General features: G+C 43.5%; 1 protein-coding gene across 11 annotated transcripts in view; it reads right to left on the bottom strand.

The window, feature by feature from the left end:
- The window catches only part of irag3b (inositol 1,4,5-triphosphate receptor associated 3b), a 17,976-nt gene extending 1,802 nt beyond the window's left edge, over nucleotides 1-16,174 (bottom strand). Inside the window, exons 1-14 of one of the 11 annotated variants that reach the window (XM_087303645.1) lie at nucleotides 15,676-16,174; nucleotides 12,552-12,680; nucleotides 9,242-9,448; nucleotides 9,073-9,136; nucleotides 8,922-8,994; nucleotides 8,801-8,831; nucleotides 7,051-7,191; nucleotides 4,733-4,864; nucleotides 4,514-4,658; nucleotides 4,392-4,426; nucleotides 2,439-2,486; nucleotides 2,277-2,362; nucleotides 2,112-2,186; nucleotides 1,787-1,903 (exon numbers count right to left, since the gene is read on the bottom strand). In XM_087303645.1, coding sequence (XP_087159771.1) covers nucleotides 1,787-1,903; nucleotides 2,112-2,186; nucleotides 2,277-2,362; nucleotides 2,439-2,486; nucleotides 4,392-4,426; nucleotides 4,514-4,658; nucleotides 4,733-4,864; nucleotides 7,051-7,191; nucleotides 8,801-8,831; nucleotides 8,922-8,994; nucleotides 9,073-9,136 — 947 coding nt within the window. In that variant the 5' untranslated portion in view covers nucleotides 9,242-9,448; nucleotides 12,552-12,680; nucleotides 15,676-16,174. The other 10 variants (XM_087303647.1, XM_087303644.1, XM_087303646.1 and 7 more) reach the window with 10 other exon arrangements.
- Nucleotides 16,175-16,867: the final 693 nt, after the last annotated feature.

The raw sequence follows: 16,867 nt of genomic DNA, 5'->3' as shown, positions 1-16,867 counted from the left end.
TTTTCCAAGTGCGTGAAACTGAAATTGTCGTTATGTTCGTGATTTGCAGCCATGACGACTCTTCGAAAACATTTAGTGCATAAACGTAATCATAACTGTCAAATGATCTCAACACGCGCTCGAGATGACATTATTAACCGAATAATGCAACATAGGCTCATTCTGAAAACGCAGCCCTATATACATTTCTGGAGATTCCGAATTATGTAGCTAGAAGTACGTATGAACGGCTCTCCCGATTACCAGTTTGCCCAGTAGCTCGCCATGTACGTCAGCGGACTTGAGACAGAGAGGAGTTGACCAAGACGAAGTAGTTTGAGTCTGGGGAAGAACGGTTTCAGAAAACGGTTAAGACAAAAATAGTAGACAAAAAATAAAATTAAAACAAATAAATAACAGGGTGAGAATGTGGAAAAATCTGAAAACGTGGTAAAAAATCAGGTGAGGGTTTTTCTTTTTCTGTAGTGTTTTTGAAAACTGGGTTGGGTTTAGGGAAGTGGGTGGGCGGGTCCATCGGTGCTTTTTAAAAACACTATTGGATGGCTTTAGGGAAGTGGTTGGGTGGGTCAATTTTGAAAACACTATTGGTTGGGTTTAGGATAGTGGGCGGTTCAATCTGTGATTTTGAAAACACTATTGGTTGGGTTTAGGATAGTGGGCGGTTCAATCTGTGATTTTGAAAACACTATTGGTTGAGTTTAGGAAAGGGGGTGGGCGGGTTAATCTGTGCTTTTGAAAACACTATTGGTTGGGTTTAGGGAAGTGGGTGGGCAGGTCATTCGGTGCTTTTGAAAACACTACTAGTTGGGTTTAGTGAAGGGGGTGGGCGGGTCAATCGGTGCTTTTGAAAACACCATTGGTTGGGTTTAGGAAAGGGGGTGGGCGGGTCAATCTGTGCTTTTGAAAACACCATTGGTTGGGTTTAGGTAAGTGGGTTGGCGGGTCAATCGGTGCTTTTGAAAACACTATTGGTTGGGTTTAGGGAAGTGGGTTGGCGGGTCAATCGGTGCTTTTGAAAACACTATTGGTTGGGTTTAGGGAAGGGGGTGGGCGGGTCAATCGGTGCTTTTGAAAACACTATTGGTTGGGTTTAGGAAAGGGGGTGGGCGGGTCAATTGGTGCTTTTGAAAACACCATTAGTTGGGATTAGGGAAGGGGGTGGGCGGGTCAATCTGTGCTTTTGACAACACTATTGGTTGGGTTTAGGGAAGGGGGTGAGCGGGTCAATCGGTGCTTTTGAAAACACTATTGGTTGGGTTTAGGGAAGGAGGAGGGTGGGTCAGTCAGTCGGTCAGTCAGTCAGTCAGTCGACAGCGGCCTCTGGTGGATTTATGCGGGAACACAAGGAGCTAATGGCAAATTAGAGATCAGAAAGGCGTATACAGCAGCCTCTAGTGGATTCACGAAAACAAAAACTGTCATAATAGTCATAATAAACATTTACTTTCACTATTTTAAAAATTTTTGTTGCGCGAGTAAAACAAATTCAGTCATAATTGTGTTTAGAGAGAAAAACATCAGTCAGCAAATACTTTAGCAGAAAATTAGACGGCTATGTATAAAACATGCTCTACATATTAAGTATTGTTATAATATATTTAATTTAATTACTATAAGTATATGGTTATGTTTGGACTTTTGATGAATGGGAAAAACAAAGTTATAGACAGTGTAGAATTATTAGCTTTTTTCGCGTTGTAAAAAAAAAAAAAAAAAAAAAAATTCGCAATAGGCCAATAATATTGCAATCGGTGCATCTCAACTGAATGCTTGAATGCATACGTACAGCTCAATGTTAGGCTCCTTCCCCTTTTCTGGCTCCTCCCCCTCAAATGAACTTCCTGCTGGTTCGATTTGAGAATTTAGGCGGCGGCGGTGACACAATGGGGAGATTTGCGTCACACTGGCGAATGCAAAAATTGGTCACATGCATGTATGATGAGCATGAATGTATGACAATATATATTGTATAGACAAAATAAAAAGTAGATTATTTCATGGTGTCACAAATTATATTGCAATTCTTTTCCGTAGCTAATATAAACGCAATATTATACACCATTATGAGAATGCAGCCAGGAACATTTAGCCATAATTAATGTCTGATTTACCTTTGAAATACACTGCTGTCACCATCATCATCTTGACTCAGACTGATGAAGGGAGAATCGGGAACTACTTCCTGTCTGAGCAGCGCAAACAGGAAAAAAAGTCAAACTATTTAGCCAATCAGTGTTACTATTTAGCCAATCAGTGTTACTTAATCAGTGTTTTACCGCTTGTGTGTTTGCTCATCAGGGGTTTTCTTCACTTCCACATTAGATTCGCAGTTGTCCAGAAATAACGTTTCCAACTGCTTCATCTGCAGAGACACATTCAAAAATTCAAACACCTCATCGACAGAAATGAAAGCTGGAAAACCATCCAGAAATACACACCTCAGACTGAGTCGGGAGTAAGGTGATGCTAACCCTGCGGCGCGTTGGCTATGACACAAACAAAAGCTGTTATTGATGCTAAGTAGAGCTGTGATGATAAATCCATGCATTGCCATTCAGCAGACGGCGCTCTAGGCTACTATTAAACACCAGACGGAGCTCTAGGCTAGTTTTTAAGGCAATCTAGGCTAGTGTTTAACACCAGACAGGGCTCTAAGCTAGTGTTTAAGACGATCTTGGCTAGTGTTTAACACCAGACGGCACTCTACTTTAGTGTTTAACACCAGATGACACTCTAGGCTAATGTTATGTGATTTAGGCTAGTTTTTAACAGCAGATGGTGCTTTAGGCTAGTGTTTAAGACAATCTAGGTTAGTGTTTAACACTAGACGGCGCTCTACAGTAGTGTTTAAGGCGATCTAGGCTAGTGTTTAACAGCCGACGGTGCTCTAGGCTAGTGTTTCAGGTGATTTAGACTAATGTTTAATAGCAGACGGCGCTCTAGGCTAGTGTTTAACACCAGACAGAACTCTAGGCTTGTGTTTAACAGCAGATGCCATTCTAGGCTAGTGTTTAAGGCGGTCTAGGCTAGTGTTTAAGGCGGTCTAGGCTAGTTTTTAACACCAGATGGAACTCTAGGCTTGTGTTTAACAGCAGATGCCATTCTAGGCTAGTGTTTAAGGCGGTCTAGGCTAGTGTTTAACACCAGATGGCACTCTAGGCTAGTTTTTAAGGCGATTTAGATTAGTGTTTAAAAGCAGACGGCGCTCTAGGCTAGGGTTTAAGGCACTCTTGGCTAGTGTTTAACACCAGATGGAACTCTAGGCTTGTGTTTAACAGCAGATGCCATTCTAGGCTAGTGTTTAAGGCGGTCTAGGCTAGTGTTTAAGGCAGTCTAGGCTAGTGTTTAACACCAGATGGCATTCTAGGCTAGTTTTTAAGGCGATTTAGATTAGTGTTTAAAAGCAGACGGCATTCTAGGCTAGTGTTTAAGGCACTCTAGGCTAGTGTTTAACAGCAGACGGTGCTCTAGGCTAGTGTTTAAAGCACTCTAGGCTATTGTTTAGGGGGATCTAGGCTAGTGTTTAACAGCAGACGGTGCTCTAGACTAGTGTTTAACACCAGACAGTGCTCTATGCTAGTGTTTAGGGTGATCTAGGCAAGTGTTTAACAGCAGATGGAGCTTCAGGCTAGTGTTTAACACCAGACAGTGCACTAGTGTTTAAGGTGATCTAGGCTAGTGTTTAACAGCAGACAGTGCTCTAGGCTAGTGTTTAAGGTGATCTAGGCTAGTGTTTAACTGCAGACAGCACTCTAGTCTAGTGTTAACAGCAGATGGCGCTCTAGGCTAGTATTCAAGGCAATCTAGGCCAGTATTTAAGAGCAGACGGTGCTCTAGGCTAGTGTTTAACAGCAGACCGTGCTCTAGGCTAGTTGTAACAGTAGTCGGTGCTCTAGGCTAGTGTGTAACAGCAGTCGGCGCTCTAGGCTGGTGTGTAACAGCAGACGGCGCTCTAGGCTAGTGTTTAAGGCAATCTAGACTAGTATTTTTTAGCAGGCGGTGCTTTAGGCTAGTGTTTAACAGCAGATGACGCTCTAGGCTGGTGTTCAAGTCGATCTAGGCTAGTGTTTAACAGCAGACCATGCTCTAGGCTAGTGTTTAAGCCACTCTAGGCTAGTGTTTAAGGGGATCTAGGCTAGTGTTTACGGGCAGACGGCGCTCTAGGCTAGTGTTTAACAGCAGATGGTGCTCTAGACTAGCGTTTAACATTTGATAATTCTCAGAATCCATGCAGGATCATTCTTCAATTTACAATGCATTGATTTATTGCCCCAGTCCTACAAAAATCCCCAAAATAGCAACATTCTGTCATTATATGGAAATCATTGACAAAAGCATTGTACTGAAAAGTACTGAAATGCTTTCGATAGGTAAAAATCATGGTCAGTTACCTGTTGCGATGAATGTCTGAACAGGTCTCGGTCATCTGTAGAGGAAAACTCTGATTATGAACTACAGCTTTATTGAAATATTGGGATGTGCAGTCCTCCAGGCCACTAGGGGCAGCACTGACCCGTGCAGTCGCTGTATAATCGCCCCTTCCTCCTGTGCAGCAGTTTCCTGACCTCCAGCATCTCCTCGCTCTCTGTATCATGGCGTTTCTGCAGATGCTCCAGGTGTACAGACATCAGCTCCACCGCGTGACTGACTCGCGCCTCCTGATGCACGCAACACATTATACAGACACAGATTCACAAAGAGATTATTGGTTTGTGTCTGTGATTTGAAGTACCTGGTGTGCAGCTCCGAGCATCTCCGCGGTTTTGACAACATTGTCCACGTTGCTCTCCAGCGCCTGCAGGTTGCTGTTCATCTGCTGAATCATGTTTCTGCTGTCCACCTCTGGGAGGCGCTCATACAACACCTGCAGCATGACATAAACACTTCATAACATGCTTATAACTGCAGAAGCCCATTCCCAACAGGGAAGACACTAAAATCATGCCTTAAACTGAAATGATGACTTTTGAAGGTTGTAGGAATTACATTGTTATGCCAATAGGTGGCGACATAATATTGACTTTAGTGCATGATTATTTTACTACCTTGCTTGCATTTATAACACTTCCACAACTCCTGTTTTGCAATCTTAATAACCACCAACTTCAGTATCCACAGAACCCACTGAAGAATACTTGCTAAAATACCCTCCAACACTACTCCTAAAAACTCCAATAACCTTCCCAAAATGCTTTCACTACCCTTTACCAATGCTCCCATAATTACCTCCATATACACCTGTCATAACTCACTCAGAATGTACATAACATCTCAATCTGTCAATACCCTTTTTAAGATCACTCATAACGTCCCACAATGCCCTTACAGCCTTGTCACAATGTACCTAAAAAAATTTCATCACACACTCATGTAATCCAGTCATTATGCTCTAACATGTTACACAACCCTCATTCATAATACGCTTTCATAATGTCCCCACAATACAATCCCCAATACTTCCATAAACCCTCCCTTAACCCTCTCACAATGATCCACAACCTTTACAAATGCTCCGATAATCCCCCAAAACACCCACACAACATCCTCAATACATCCCCCAACACTATCACAAATACCCAATAAACCCCCAGAATATGTCTACAACACTTCCGCAACATCCACAATATACCCCCGAACACTCCCAGAACATCTCCAGTATGCCGTCAAAACATTCCCACAACATCCCTAATACACCCCACATTCCCACAACATCTCCACATCACTTCGTCAACATCCCCAATACACCCCAAAAACATTCCCAATCCACCCACAAAACTCCAACAACATCCCCAACCCACTTCAACAAACCCACAACATCCCTGAAACACCCCCAATCAACCCCCAACACTCCAACAACACCCCCAATCCACTTCAACAAACCCACAACATTCCCAAAACACCCCCAATCAGCCCCCAACACTCCAACATCCCCAATCCACTTCAACAAACCCACAACATTCCCAAAACACCCCCAATCAGCCCCCAACACTCCAACATCCCCAATCCACTTCAACAAACCCACAACATTCCCAAAACACCCCCAAATCAGCCCCCAACACTCCAACATCCCCAATCTACCACAACGCTCCAACAACATCCCCAACCTATCCTCAACACTCCCACAACATCTTCACATCACTTTGACAACATCACAAATCCACCCACAACACTCCAACAACACCCTCTATACATCCCCAACACTTCCACAACACTCTTACAAATCCCCAATACATTCCTCTCAACAACACTTCTGTGACATCCTCAAACCACCCCAAAACACTCACAACAACCCCAACACTCCCACAACCTTCACAATACACCCCAAAACTCTACCACAACACTTCTACAACATCCTCAAAATACAACCAAAACACTCCCACCAATCCCCAAAACACTACCACCACACTTCGACAACATCCCCAATGCACACCAAAACACTAGCATCGCCAATCCATCCCCAACACTTCCACAAATCCCCAATACACCCTTAAAACACTCCCACAACATGGCCAGTTTATCCCCCAACAATTCAACAACATCCCCAATCTATCCCCCAACACTCCAAAAACACTTCCACAACATCTCCATAACACTCCCACAAGTCCCCAAATGCACCCCCAACATGTCCACAAATCCCTAATACATCCTAACACACTCCTACAACATCCCAAATACACTGCTAAAACACTTCCACAACATCTCCATAACACTCCCACAAGTCCCCAAATGCACCCCCAACATGTCCACAAATCCCTAATACATCCTAACACACTCCTACAACATCCCAAATACACTGCTAAAACACTTCCACAACATCTCCAGTACACCCCAAAATGCTCCCACAAATCCGCAAAACATTCCCACAACATTTCCACAAACTCCCAATACACCCTCAAAAAATTTCACAACATCCCCAATCCACCGGCAACAACCCCAACACATTCCCACAACACTTCCACAGCTTGCCCAATTTATCCCCAGACACTCCCACAACGCTTCCTCAATGCTTCCTCAACCTCCAGCACCCCTCAGACTGTGTGTGTGTGGTACCTGCAGCATGTCTCTGGTTTGCCGCAGTTCTCTCTGCAGGTTCTCCTCCGCTACGATGCGGTCGTGTCGCTCCGCCTGCAGACGCTGCGTTAGCGTGTACTGGTCGCAGTGAAATCCCATCACGAACTGGGTAAACGCGCTCTGCGTGTGCAGGACAGTGTTACTTAAGTAAACAAACACTAAAACTGTTGGTCAGAAAAACATTTTCATTCATTCATTTACCTTTGGCTTGGTTCAGGAGTGTCCAAACTCGGTCCTGGAGGGCCGGTGTCCTGCAAAGTTTAGTTCTAGCCCCAATCAGACACACCTGCGCTAGCTAATCAGGCTCGTACTAGGCTTTCTAGAAACATCCATGCAGGTGTGTTGGGGCAAATCTGCTGGACGCCAGCCCTCCAGGACCGAGAGGGACACCCCTGGCTTAGTCCCTTTATTAATCAGGGGTAGCCACAGTGGAATGAGTTGCCAACTATTCCAGCATATGTAGCCCTTCCAGCTGCAACCCAAGTACTGGGAAACACCCATACACACTCATTCACACTCATACACTATGGCCAATTTAGCTTATTCAATTCACCTATAGCGGGCGAAGCAGTGGTGCAGTAGGTAGTGCTGTCACCTCACAGCAAGAAGGTTCGAGCCTCGGCTCAGTTGGCGTTTCTGTGTGGAGTTTGCATGTTCTCCCTGCGCTCGCGTGGGTTTCCTCCAGGTGCTCCGGTTTCCCCCACAGTCCAAAGACAATTGTCCGTAGTGTATGAGTGTGTGAATGAGTCTGTGTGGATGTTTCCCAGAGATGGGTTGCGGCTTGAAGGGCATCCGCTGCGTAAAAACTAGCTTGATAAGTTGGTGGTTCATTCCGCTGTGGCGACCCCGGGTTAATAAAGGGACTAAGCCGACAAGAAAATGAATGAATGAATTCACCTATGGCACATGTGTTTGGACTCGAACCAGCAACCTTCTTGCTATGAGGCGACCACTGAGACACCATGCTTCCCTTGGAAAAACACTTTCATTAACTGAGATAAAATAATAGGGCATCACAGTAGCATAGTGGGGAGCTCGATCGCCTCACAGCATGAAGGTCGCTGATTCGAGCCTCGGCTGGGTCAGTTAGTGTTTCTGTGTGGAGTTTGCATGTTCTCCCCATGTTGGCGTGGGTTTCCTTCGGGTGCTCCGGTTTCCCCCATGAGTCCAAAGACTATAGGTACAGGTGAATTAGGTAAGCTAAATTGTCCTTAGTGTATGAGTGTGTGTGGGTGTGTACAGCTGGAAGGGCATCTGCTGTGTAAAACATATGCTGGAATAGTTGGTGGTTCATTCCGTTGTGGTGAACCCAGATTAATAAAGTGGCTAAACCAAAAAGAAAATGAATTAATGAATGTAATAAAATAATCACCATAAGCCAAACACTAAACAAAACGAACAACAGTCACAGAAAAACAAACTCAAATTAAATAATAATTAGTAAAATTAATAATGGTTTTCAGAATTAATAAAAATATAGTTATCCATTGCAGTTATGTGGTTTTGGATTCAAAGTTTGTTCAAATTATTATTTCATTTTTATCACAGAGATTTGCACAAGAGCGAATGTACACCGCAAACTGTAGTCTGGTCGACGCTGAACTACAACTACTGAAGCAAACTAAACATATAAAAACTAAACTAAATTAATTAACTGCTAAACTGAAACCTACAGCATGTTTAAAAATAGCATCAGACCAAAAAAAAAAACAAACGTAAAAAGACTCACCTCCACCTCCTGCTCCGTCATCTCCACACTGCTGAAAATACACTTCCTGTTAGCATTAGCATTAGCAGCCTGATAGTGTCTGTCTGTCTCTCTGTGTGTGTGTGTTTTAATGTGTTTGTACCTCTTCAATCCCAGTCTGTCCATGATGGATAAACTCTCCCAGGAAGCCGCTAACTGCTTGGCTAGGTTTGGATCTGTGGACAAGCACATTATTTCTAAAAACATGAAACTTAAAGCGTAAAATCGATGTAAATATAATGGTGTGTTTCTACCGTCATCACTGTCGTCACTGTCTCCCAGTATTCCAGCATAATCACACAGGCCTGATTCATTCATCTGCTAATAACACACACATCATCACACACACACACACACACACACACACACACACTCGTAACAGCACAATATAATAACTGTAATGTAGCGTGAAGCTCTTCTTACCGCAGTCTCTGTGTGTGTGTGTGTGTGTCTTGATCTCTGAACACACTCATAATCTTCTTAACCCTCTTCAACACTGATCTGGAATCATCTGTCATGATGCAAAACAACTCGACACCTACTCGGCACAACTGATCCCAGAGCAGCAGAACACAACAAGTTACACAACATGACCGTGATTCAGTGTGTCAGGAGGGAACCAGGACAGACCTGCACGAAGGGTTAAACACCATCTGATAATCAATCAGCAGAGGACGGTAATGACGTCTTTTTACTTCACTTCAGTACAGGCAACTTTTAGACTTCATTACTATCCAAAACAAAATATTGTACAAAAATGATTCGTTCAGAGTGATTCTCTAGTTAGCAACTCACTGATTAAAAGGATCCATTCAGAGTGAGTCTCCAGTAAATGATTCATTGATTAAAATTGCCTATTCAGAGTGAGTCTCCAGTAAATGATTCACTGATTAAAATGATCCATTCAGAGTGAGTCTCCAGTAAATGATTCATTGATTAAAATTGCCCATTCAGAGTGAGTCTCCAGTAAATGATTCACTGATTAAAATGATCCATTCAGAGTGAGTCTCCAGTAAATGATTCATTGATTAAAATTGCCCATTCAGAGTGAGTCTCCAGTAAATGATTCACTGATTAAAATGATCCATTCAGAGTAAGTGTCCATTAAAGGATTCACTGATTAAAATGATCCATTCAGAGTAAGTGTCCAATAAATGATTCACTGATTCAAATGATCAGTTCAGAGTGAGTGTAATTAACTGATTTGAATGATCGATTCAGAGTGAGTTTCCTGTAAATGATTCACTGATTAAAATAATTCAGTCAGGGTGAGTGTCTAGTAAACGATTCACTGATTCAAATAATTCATTCAGAACAAATTTTAATAACTGCTTCACTGGTTCAAACAATCTATTCAGAGTGAGTCCACTCTCCAATAAACTGATTAAAAATACCTGTTCAAAGTGTGTCTCCTGTAAGTGGTTCACTGATTAAAATTATCTTTTTTTATTCAGTTAGCGATTCACTGATTCAAGTGATTCATTTAGAGTAAGCTCCAGTTTTTTCCACTGTAAATGATTCCTGAAAATGATTCAATGATCAATATAATCCAATCAGGGTCCAGAAAACGATTGACTGATTCAAATGACCCATTGAGAGCGACTTTTTAGTAAAAGATTCACTGATTTAAATGACCTATTCAGAATGAGTGTCCAGTAAATGATTCAGTGATTCAAATGATCAATTAAGATTGAGTGTCTAGTAAATGATTCACTGATTCAAATGATCTATTCAGAATGAGTGTCCAGTACATGATTCACTGATTCAAATGATCAATTCAAATTGAGTGTCCAGTAAATGATTCACTGATTCAAATGATCCATTCAGAGTAAATTTTTAGTAAAAGATTTACTGATTCATTTGATCTATTTAGAATGACTCTTCTATCCAGTAAATGATTCACTGATTAATAAAATCTAATCAGAGTGAGTCTCCAATAAACGATTTACTGATTCAAATGATTCATTCAGTACTAAATACTCTAGTAAATGATTCACTTTATTAAAATTATTGTTGTTTGTTCCAGTTAGCAATTCACTGATTAAAAGGATCCATTTAGAATAACCCCCCAGTAAATGATTCACTGATTTAAATGTATACAGTGAATGAATCACTGATTCAAATGATCCATTAAAAGTGAGTCTCCAATAAACGACTCACTGATCAAAATGAGCCAAACAATGTGAGTGTCCAGTAAACGATTCACTGATTCAAATGAGCAGTTCAGAATGAGTATACTCTCCAGTAAATGATTCGCTGATTTAAATATTTCCTATAAATGATTCAATGATCCAATCAGTGTTCAGCAAATGGTTCACTGATTTAAACAATTTATTCAGAGTGAGTGTCCAGTAAATGATTCTCGGATTCAAATGATCAGTTCAGAGTGAGTCTCCTCTTCTATTAAAGGAACAACTTATTAAAATTATCCGAATCAGAGTTAGTCTCCAGTAAACAATTCACCGATTCAAATGATCCATTCAGAATGAGTCTACTCTCCATCAAATGATTCACTGATTTAAATGACCAGTTGAGTCTTTAGTTAGCAACTCAATGATTCAAATGATCCATTCAGAGTTAGTTTTATGTAAATGATTCACTGATTATTATATAATCCACTGTAAATTATATAATCCTGTAAATGAATCACTGATTAAAATGATCCAAACACAGTTTCCAGTAAACCATTCACAATTCAGCGCGAGTCTACTCTTTAATAAATGAGTCGAATGATTGATTCAGAGTGAGCCTTCAGTAAATGATTCAGTGATTCAAATGATCCATTCAGAGCGAGTCTACTCTCTGTTAGAATTAACAAATTAAATAGATTCGTTCGGAGTAACTAGTAAACGATTCACAGATTGTACAAACGGATCTGAACGGTGTGCAGCATCTGAATGTGCTCATCGCATAACCCATCAGTGTGTTTATTAGAGCTATTGCTAATCAAAGAGTTATTGGGGTTTTACTTCAGCTTTCTTGCTAAATAAACACTCATCGGTGAGCACTATTATTTTTATTACTCGAGTAAATTACAAATCAAATGCTTTGTGCTTTCACTCCACTTGTACTTTGCACTTCTGCTGGAGTGATATTGTACTAGGCTATCGACACCGTCGTCCAGCTCTGTAATACAACACAGTTGTGTAAAACATGAACTGCATGACTCTTAACAAGCGAAATGCAGAGTGTGTTTCCATATCTGACCACACGAGGGCGTGAAAGTAGTCAGATTACAGAGGAAACAGTGGTCAGAAACAGGAGTGATGTACTGAGAGCACTTGCAGATGTCAACACACCAAGCATGACTGAATCAAATGACAACCAGTGGAGAGATACATCATGCTGATGAACGTGAGAATGTGTGTGTTGAATAATGTGTGGAAAACACTGATTCAGCAGCAGCCAAGCCTCTTATAGTTGAGCACTTTTACATTAGTTTTTATTTCATTTTATTTTTAGACTTGAGGTGTTTGGCGCCATCTACTGGTGCTCCACTAAACAGCCCCAGGTCACATTAAACACCACAGATTGAGTGCTTACTAATAATTCATTGATTTTCTTTTGGCTTTGTCTCTTGCTTATTAATAATGAAATTATTTGCTATTTATTATTTTATTTTAGTGTTTCAGTGACTGTTGTTAGTTTTAGTCTTCGTTTATTGTGAATTTCTCATCATTGTATTTCAGTGTTGGTGTTGTGTTGAGTTGAGTGAAGTAGTCAGCTTTCTCACCGCTGCTTCTGCGCTCCTCCAGAGGCCTCATGATTTGAGTGCTGATCCGTCTAATCTGTATTAGGAAGATTTCAGCATCTCATGTGACCGAAATCCAGCTCGAAACCCTCAAAACGCTTTTGTTGTGAGCTGGAGCTCAGCGTGGGGCGAGCAGACGCACAAATAACACACACACACACACACACAATGGAGAGAGAGAGAGAGAGTTATGCCGGCCCAGGGACACATTGTTTATCCAACATCTGTGGAGCACATTCACTCACACACACACACACCCTCACACCCTCAAAACAAACAAAGATCATACATCACACACACTGTGCAACAATAAATGACTGATTTAATAAGATACAGACGAGGAACATGTCCAAAGATCTGCCGGTGCGGTGCGGTGAGAGAGTTACACTGAAATAAGAACATTTACCCAGGCCTCAGCACAGAACTACATTTAGTCGTTTTCTTTTCGGCTTAGTCCCTTATTTAGTAGGGGTCAACACAGTGGAATGAACCACCAACTTTTCCAGCATATGTTTTACACAGTGGATGCCCTTCCAGCTGCAACCCATCACTGGGAAACCTCCACACACACATTCACTACGGCCAGTTTAGTTGATCAATTCCCCTATAGCGCATGTGTTTGGACAGTGGGGGAAACCGGAGCACCTGGAGTAAACTCACATCAACACGGGGAGAACATGCAAACTCCACACAGAAACGCCAACTGACACAGCCAAGACTCAAACCAGAGACTTGTCGTTATTTATTGTGTTATTAAACCAGGCAAAACATTTACACTTAATACAAGATAACTGCGAATGAAGTCAGGATCACTCATGCATGCATACTGTCCACATCGTTTCTATTCGATTAAGATTGACCAGTAATAGAATGCGATGATTACTTGTTGCTTCTCAAAATACTGAAGTTTACAGTAACAGAACATAACGGAGCGTATTTAGTCACTGAAAAACAGGTATTAGTGTGTGCTTGTGTCATGGGCCAGGTTTGATCTGGGCCGCTCTGTCATGGTCTGTTTTCTGTCTCGACGGTTTCCTCTTACATTCAGCGCGGGTGCACACGCATTACCATCACCTGATTCTCTCCTCTACATATACGTGCCCTTTATTGAAGCTAATTGGCAGATTATTGTGACTTCGTATCATTGTACTCTGCATTATAGTAACCCCGCCGGTTCTACGCCACCCAACCCGCTCTCAACTGGTATCGAACTGGCGACCACATGGGAGTCGGTTGCTCTACCAAGGAGTCTAAAGACCATAGCCTCTAGCATCTAGCAGCTAGAGCAACTTTAGAGGTCAGAGGAGTGAGGTTTACCTGCACAGCACTTACTACATGGCCTCCGTTACACCCCCCTAAACCTCACGCCCATCCGGGTCATGGCACCAATGTAACCCCGCCGGTCCTACACCACCTAACCCGCTTCGAGCTGGTATCGAACTGACGACCTTCCGCATGGGAGTCGGTTGCTCTACCAAGGAGGCTAAGGACCATGGCCTCTAGCATCTGTCGCTAGAGCACCTTTAGAGGTTATATGAGTGAGGTTTACCTGCACAGCACTTACTAGCTGGCCTCCATTACACTCACTGCCCTAAACCTCACTCCCATCCGCATCACGGCACCAATGTAACCCCGCTGGTCCTACATCACCCAACGCGATCCGAGCTAGTATCGAACCGATGACCTTCCACATGGGAGTTGGTTGCTCTACCAAGGAGGTCAGAGGAGTAAGGTTTACCTGCACTTACTACATGGCCTCCGTTACACTCACCCCCCTAAACCTCACTCCCATCTAGGTCACGGGACCAATGTAACCCTGCCAGTCCTACACCACCCAACCTGCTCCGACCTGGTATCGAACCGACAACCTTCCGCATGGGAGTCGGTTGCTCTACCAAGGAGGCTAAAGACCATGGCCTCTAGCATCTGTCGCTAGAGCACCTTTAGAGGTCAGAGGAGCGAGGTGTACCTGCACAGCACTACATGGCCTCCGTTACACTCACCCCCCTAAACCTCACTCCCAGGGCCAGCGCGTCCATAGAGGCGACCTAGCCTAGGATATACTGCCTAGGACGGCAGTATAGAGAGGGCGGCGTCTGCGACACTTCCCTTACCACCTGCGTCTTCAGTTATGTCCGCGACACCTCCCTCACCACCCGCGTCCTCAGATATATTCGCGCATACACGATAGAATAGAGGGCGGGGTCAGCGTCACCCCCATCAGCAACCGCGTGTCCTCAGTTATATCCGCGCATAGGGCGGCAGAATTGAGGTCCACGACACCCGCGCGTCCTTAGTTATATCCGCGCATAGGGCGGCAGGATAAAGAGCGCAGTGTCCGCGACACCTCCCTCCCTACCTCCCTCCCTCAGCACCCGCGCGTCCTCAGTTATATCCACGCATAGGGCGGCAGAATGGAGAGGGCAGTGTCCGCCAGTCCGTGACACCTCCCTCCCTCCCTCAGCACCCGCGCGTCCTCAGTTATATCCGCGCATAGAGCGCCGGAAAAGTGGCGCTCACTTCATTTTCATAACCGGTCACTTTCGTTTTCACATTGGGGTTGAGGGCAGCATGATCGTCCTCTGCCTAGAGCAGCAGTTCAGCTTGCTCCGGCCCTGCTCACTCTCATCTAGGTCACGGCACCAATGTAACTCTGCCGGTCCTACGTCACCCAACCCACTCCGACCTGGTATCGAACCGATGACCTTCCACATGGGAGTCGGTTGCTCTACTAAGGAGGTAAGAGGAGTGAGGTTTACCTGCACAGCACTTACTAGCTGGCCTCCGTTACACTCACTGCCCTAAGCCTCACTCCCATCCGGGTCACCGCACCAATGTAACCCCGTTGGTCCTACATCACTCAACCCGCTCCAAGCTGGTATCGAACTGATGACCTTCCGCATGGGAGTCGGTTGCTCTACTAAGGAGGCTAAAGACCATGGCCTGTAGCATCTGTCGCTAAAGCACCTTTCTTTAGAGGTCAGAGGAGTGAGGTTTACCTGCACAGCACTTACTAGCTGGCCGACGTTACATTATTGTTCTCTTACACTATTAGTCTTGTCTAGTTTAGTCCTGTCAAAGTCAAGTTCGCTGTTTGATGCCTTACCTGTGATCTGCGCAGTCACCCCGCTGTGTTGAATCCAGCCTCTACCTCCATGCTTGCCAGCTCCAGCGCCCACTCGGCACAGGTCCAGAGGGTATCCAGACTGCGTTCCCCATCGACGGCCGGCGAACGGCAGCTGCCTTTGTTCTTTACCAATTAAACTTTCAGTCTGAGCAGGATCTGTCTGAGTATTCTGTCCAGCCCTGACAGACTGAGCCATGTCTTTAATTCTTGACTATTACAGCTAAAATAAAGTCCTGAATACAAGACTCAAGCTCTTACGTTATGTCTCTGATTGTAATCGAGCTACATTAGCAGTTAAATACTTCACTTTAAGCTCTAATTAGGTATAAAAAAGATCAATAATCATAAATCAATCATAATAATCTCACACAATCTGATCTTGCATAACATTTCATTCCTCAAAAAGATTCATAAGACTTTTTTGGTCTAGAAGATTGTAACTCCTTGCAACACACACAACACACACACACACACACACACACAATCACACACACACACACAATCACTTGTGTTCTCCTCTGACCCGTGATCACTCTTCCTCTCATACTCAGTTCATAATAAGCGATAAATAATGACCGTACAGACAGGAAATAAAACCAAACAGAACGAAGGGTCATGACCTTCAGCTGAGGAGGAAATACACGTAACGGACAGGAAATAACCTGCCAGAAGAATAGACTCAGAGGAAGAGCACGTAACCACGGAAACATTTGACACTGATACAACACACAAAACACTGACCTGTCAAACACCTTCTGAAGCTGAGGAGCACCACGCCGGAGACCCAACACACCTGCAAAGACATCCAGATGATGCCCCAAACAAGTGCTCTCCCAAAACCTCTCCCAGAACTCCCAAATTAGCCTCTAAAACACCACGTGTCCCACAAAAACAGTTTGATGTTCCCTAAAAACTCTCCAATTGCCTTCAGAACAGCTACTAAAACACCCAGATCATTCCCCAAGACTCTCAAAACACCCAGATTACTCCACAAGACTATAAAACACCCAGATTACCACCCAAGACTCCCAAAACATTGGGGAAAGGCTACCTTCTGTGACCTGTCTTCCCCTAAAAATCGTGATGTTTGTGTACGGTCGGGTGGGGGGGGGGTTAATTTCACTATACGAAAGTGTATGTGACAAATAAAGGCCTGATTTTATTTGAAAAA

Source organism: Danio rerio, chromosome 22 (assembly GCF_052040795.2).
Source record: "Danio rerio strain M-AB ecotype USA chromosome 22, GRCz13ab, whole genome shotgun sequence".
In the NCBI taxonomy this organism is placed as follows: domain Eukaryota; kingdom Metazoa; phylum Chordata; class Actinopteri; order Cypriniformes; family Danionidae; genus Danio; species Danio rerio.
This window is presented reverse-complemented; position numbering and strand designations above follow the sequence as displayed.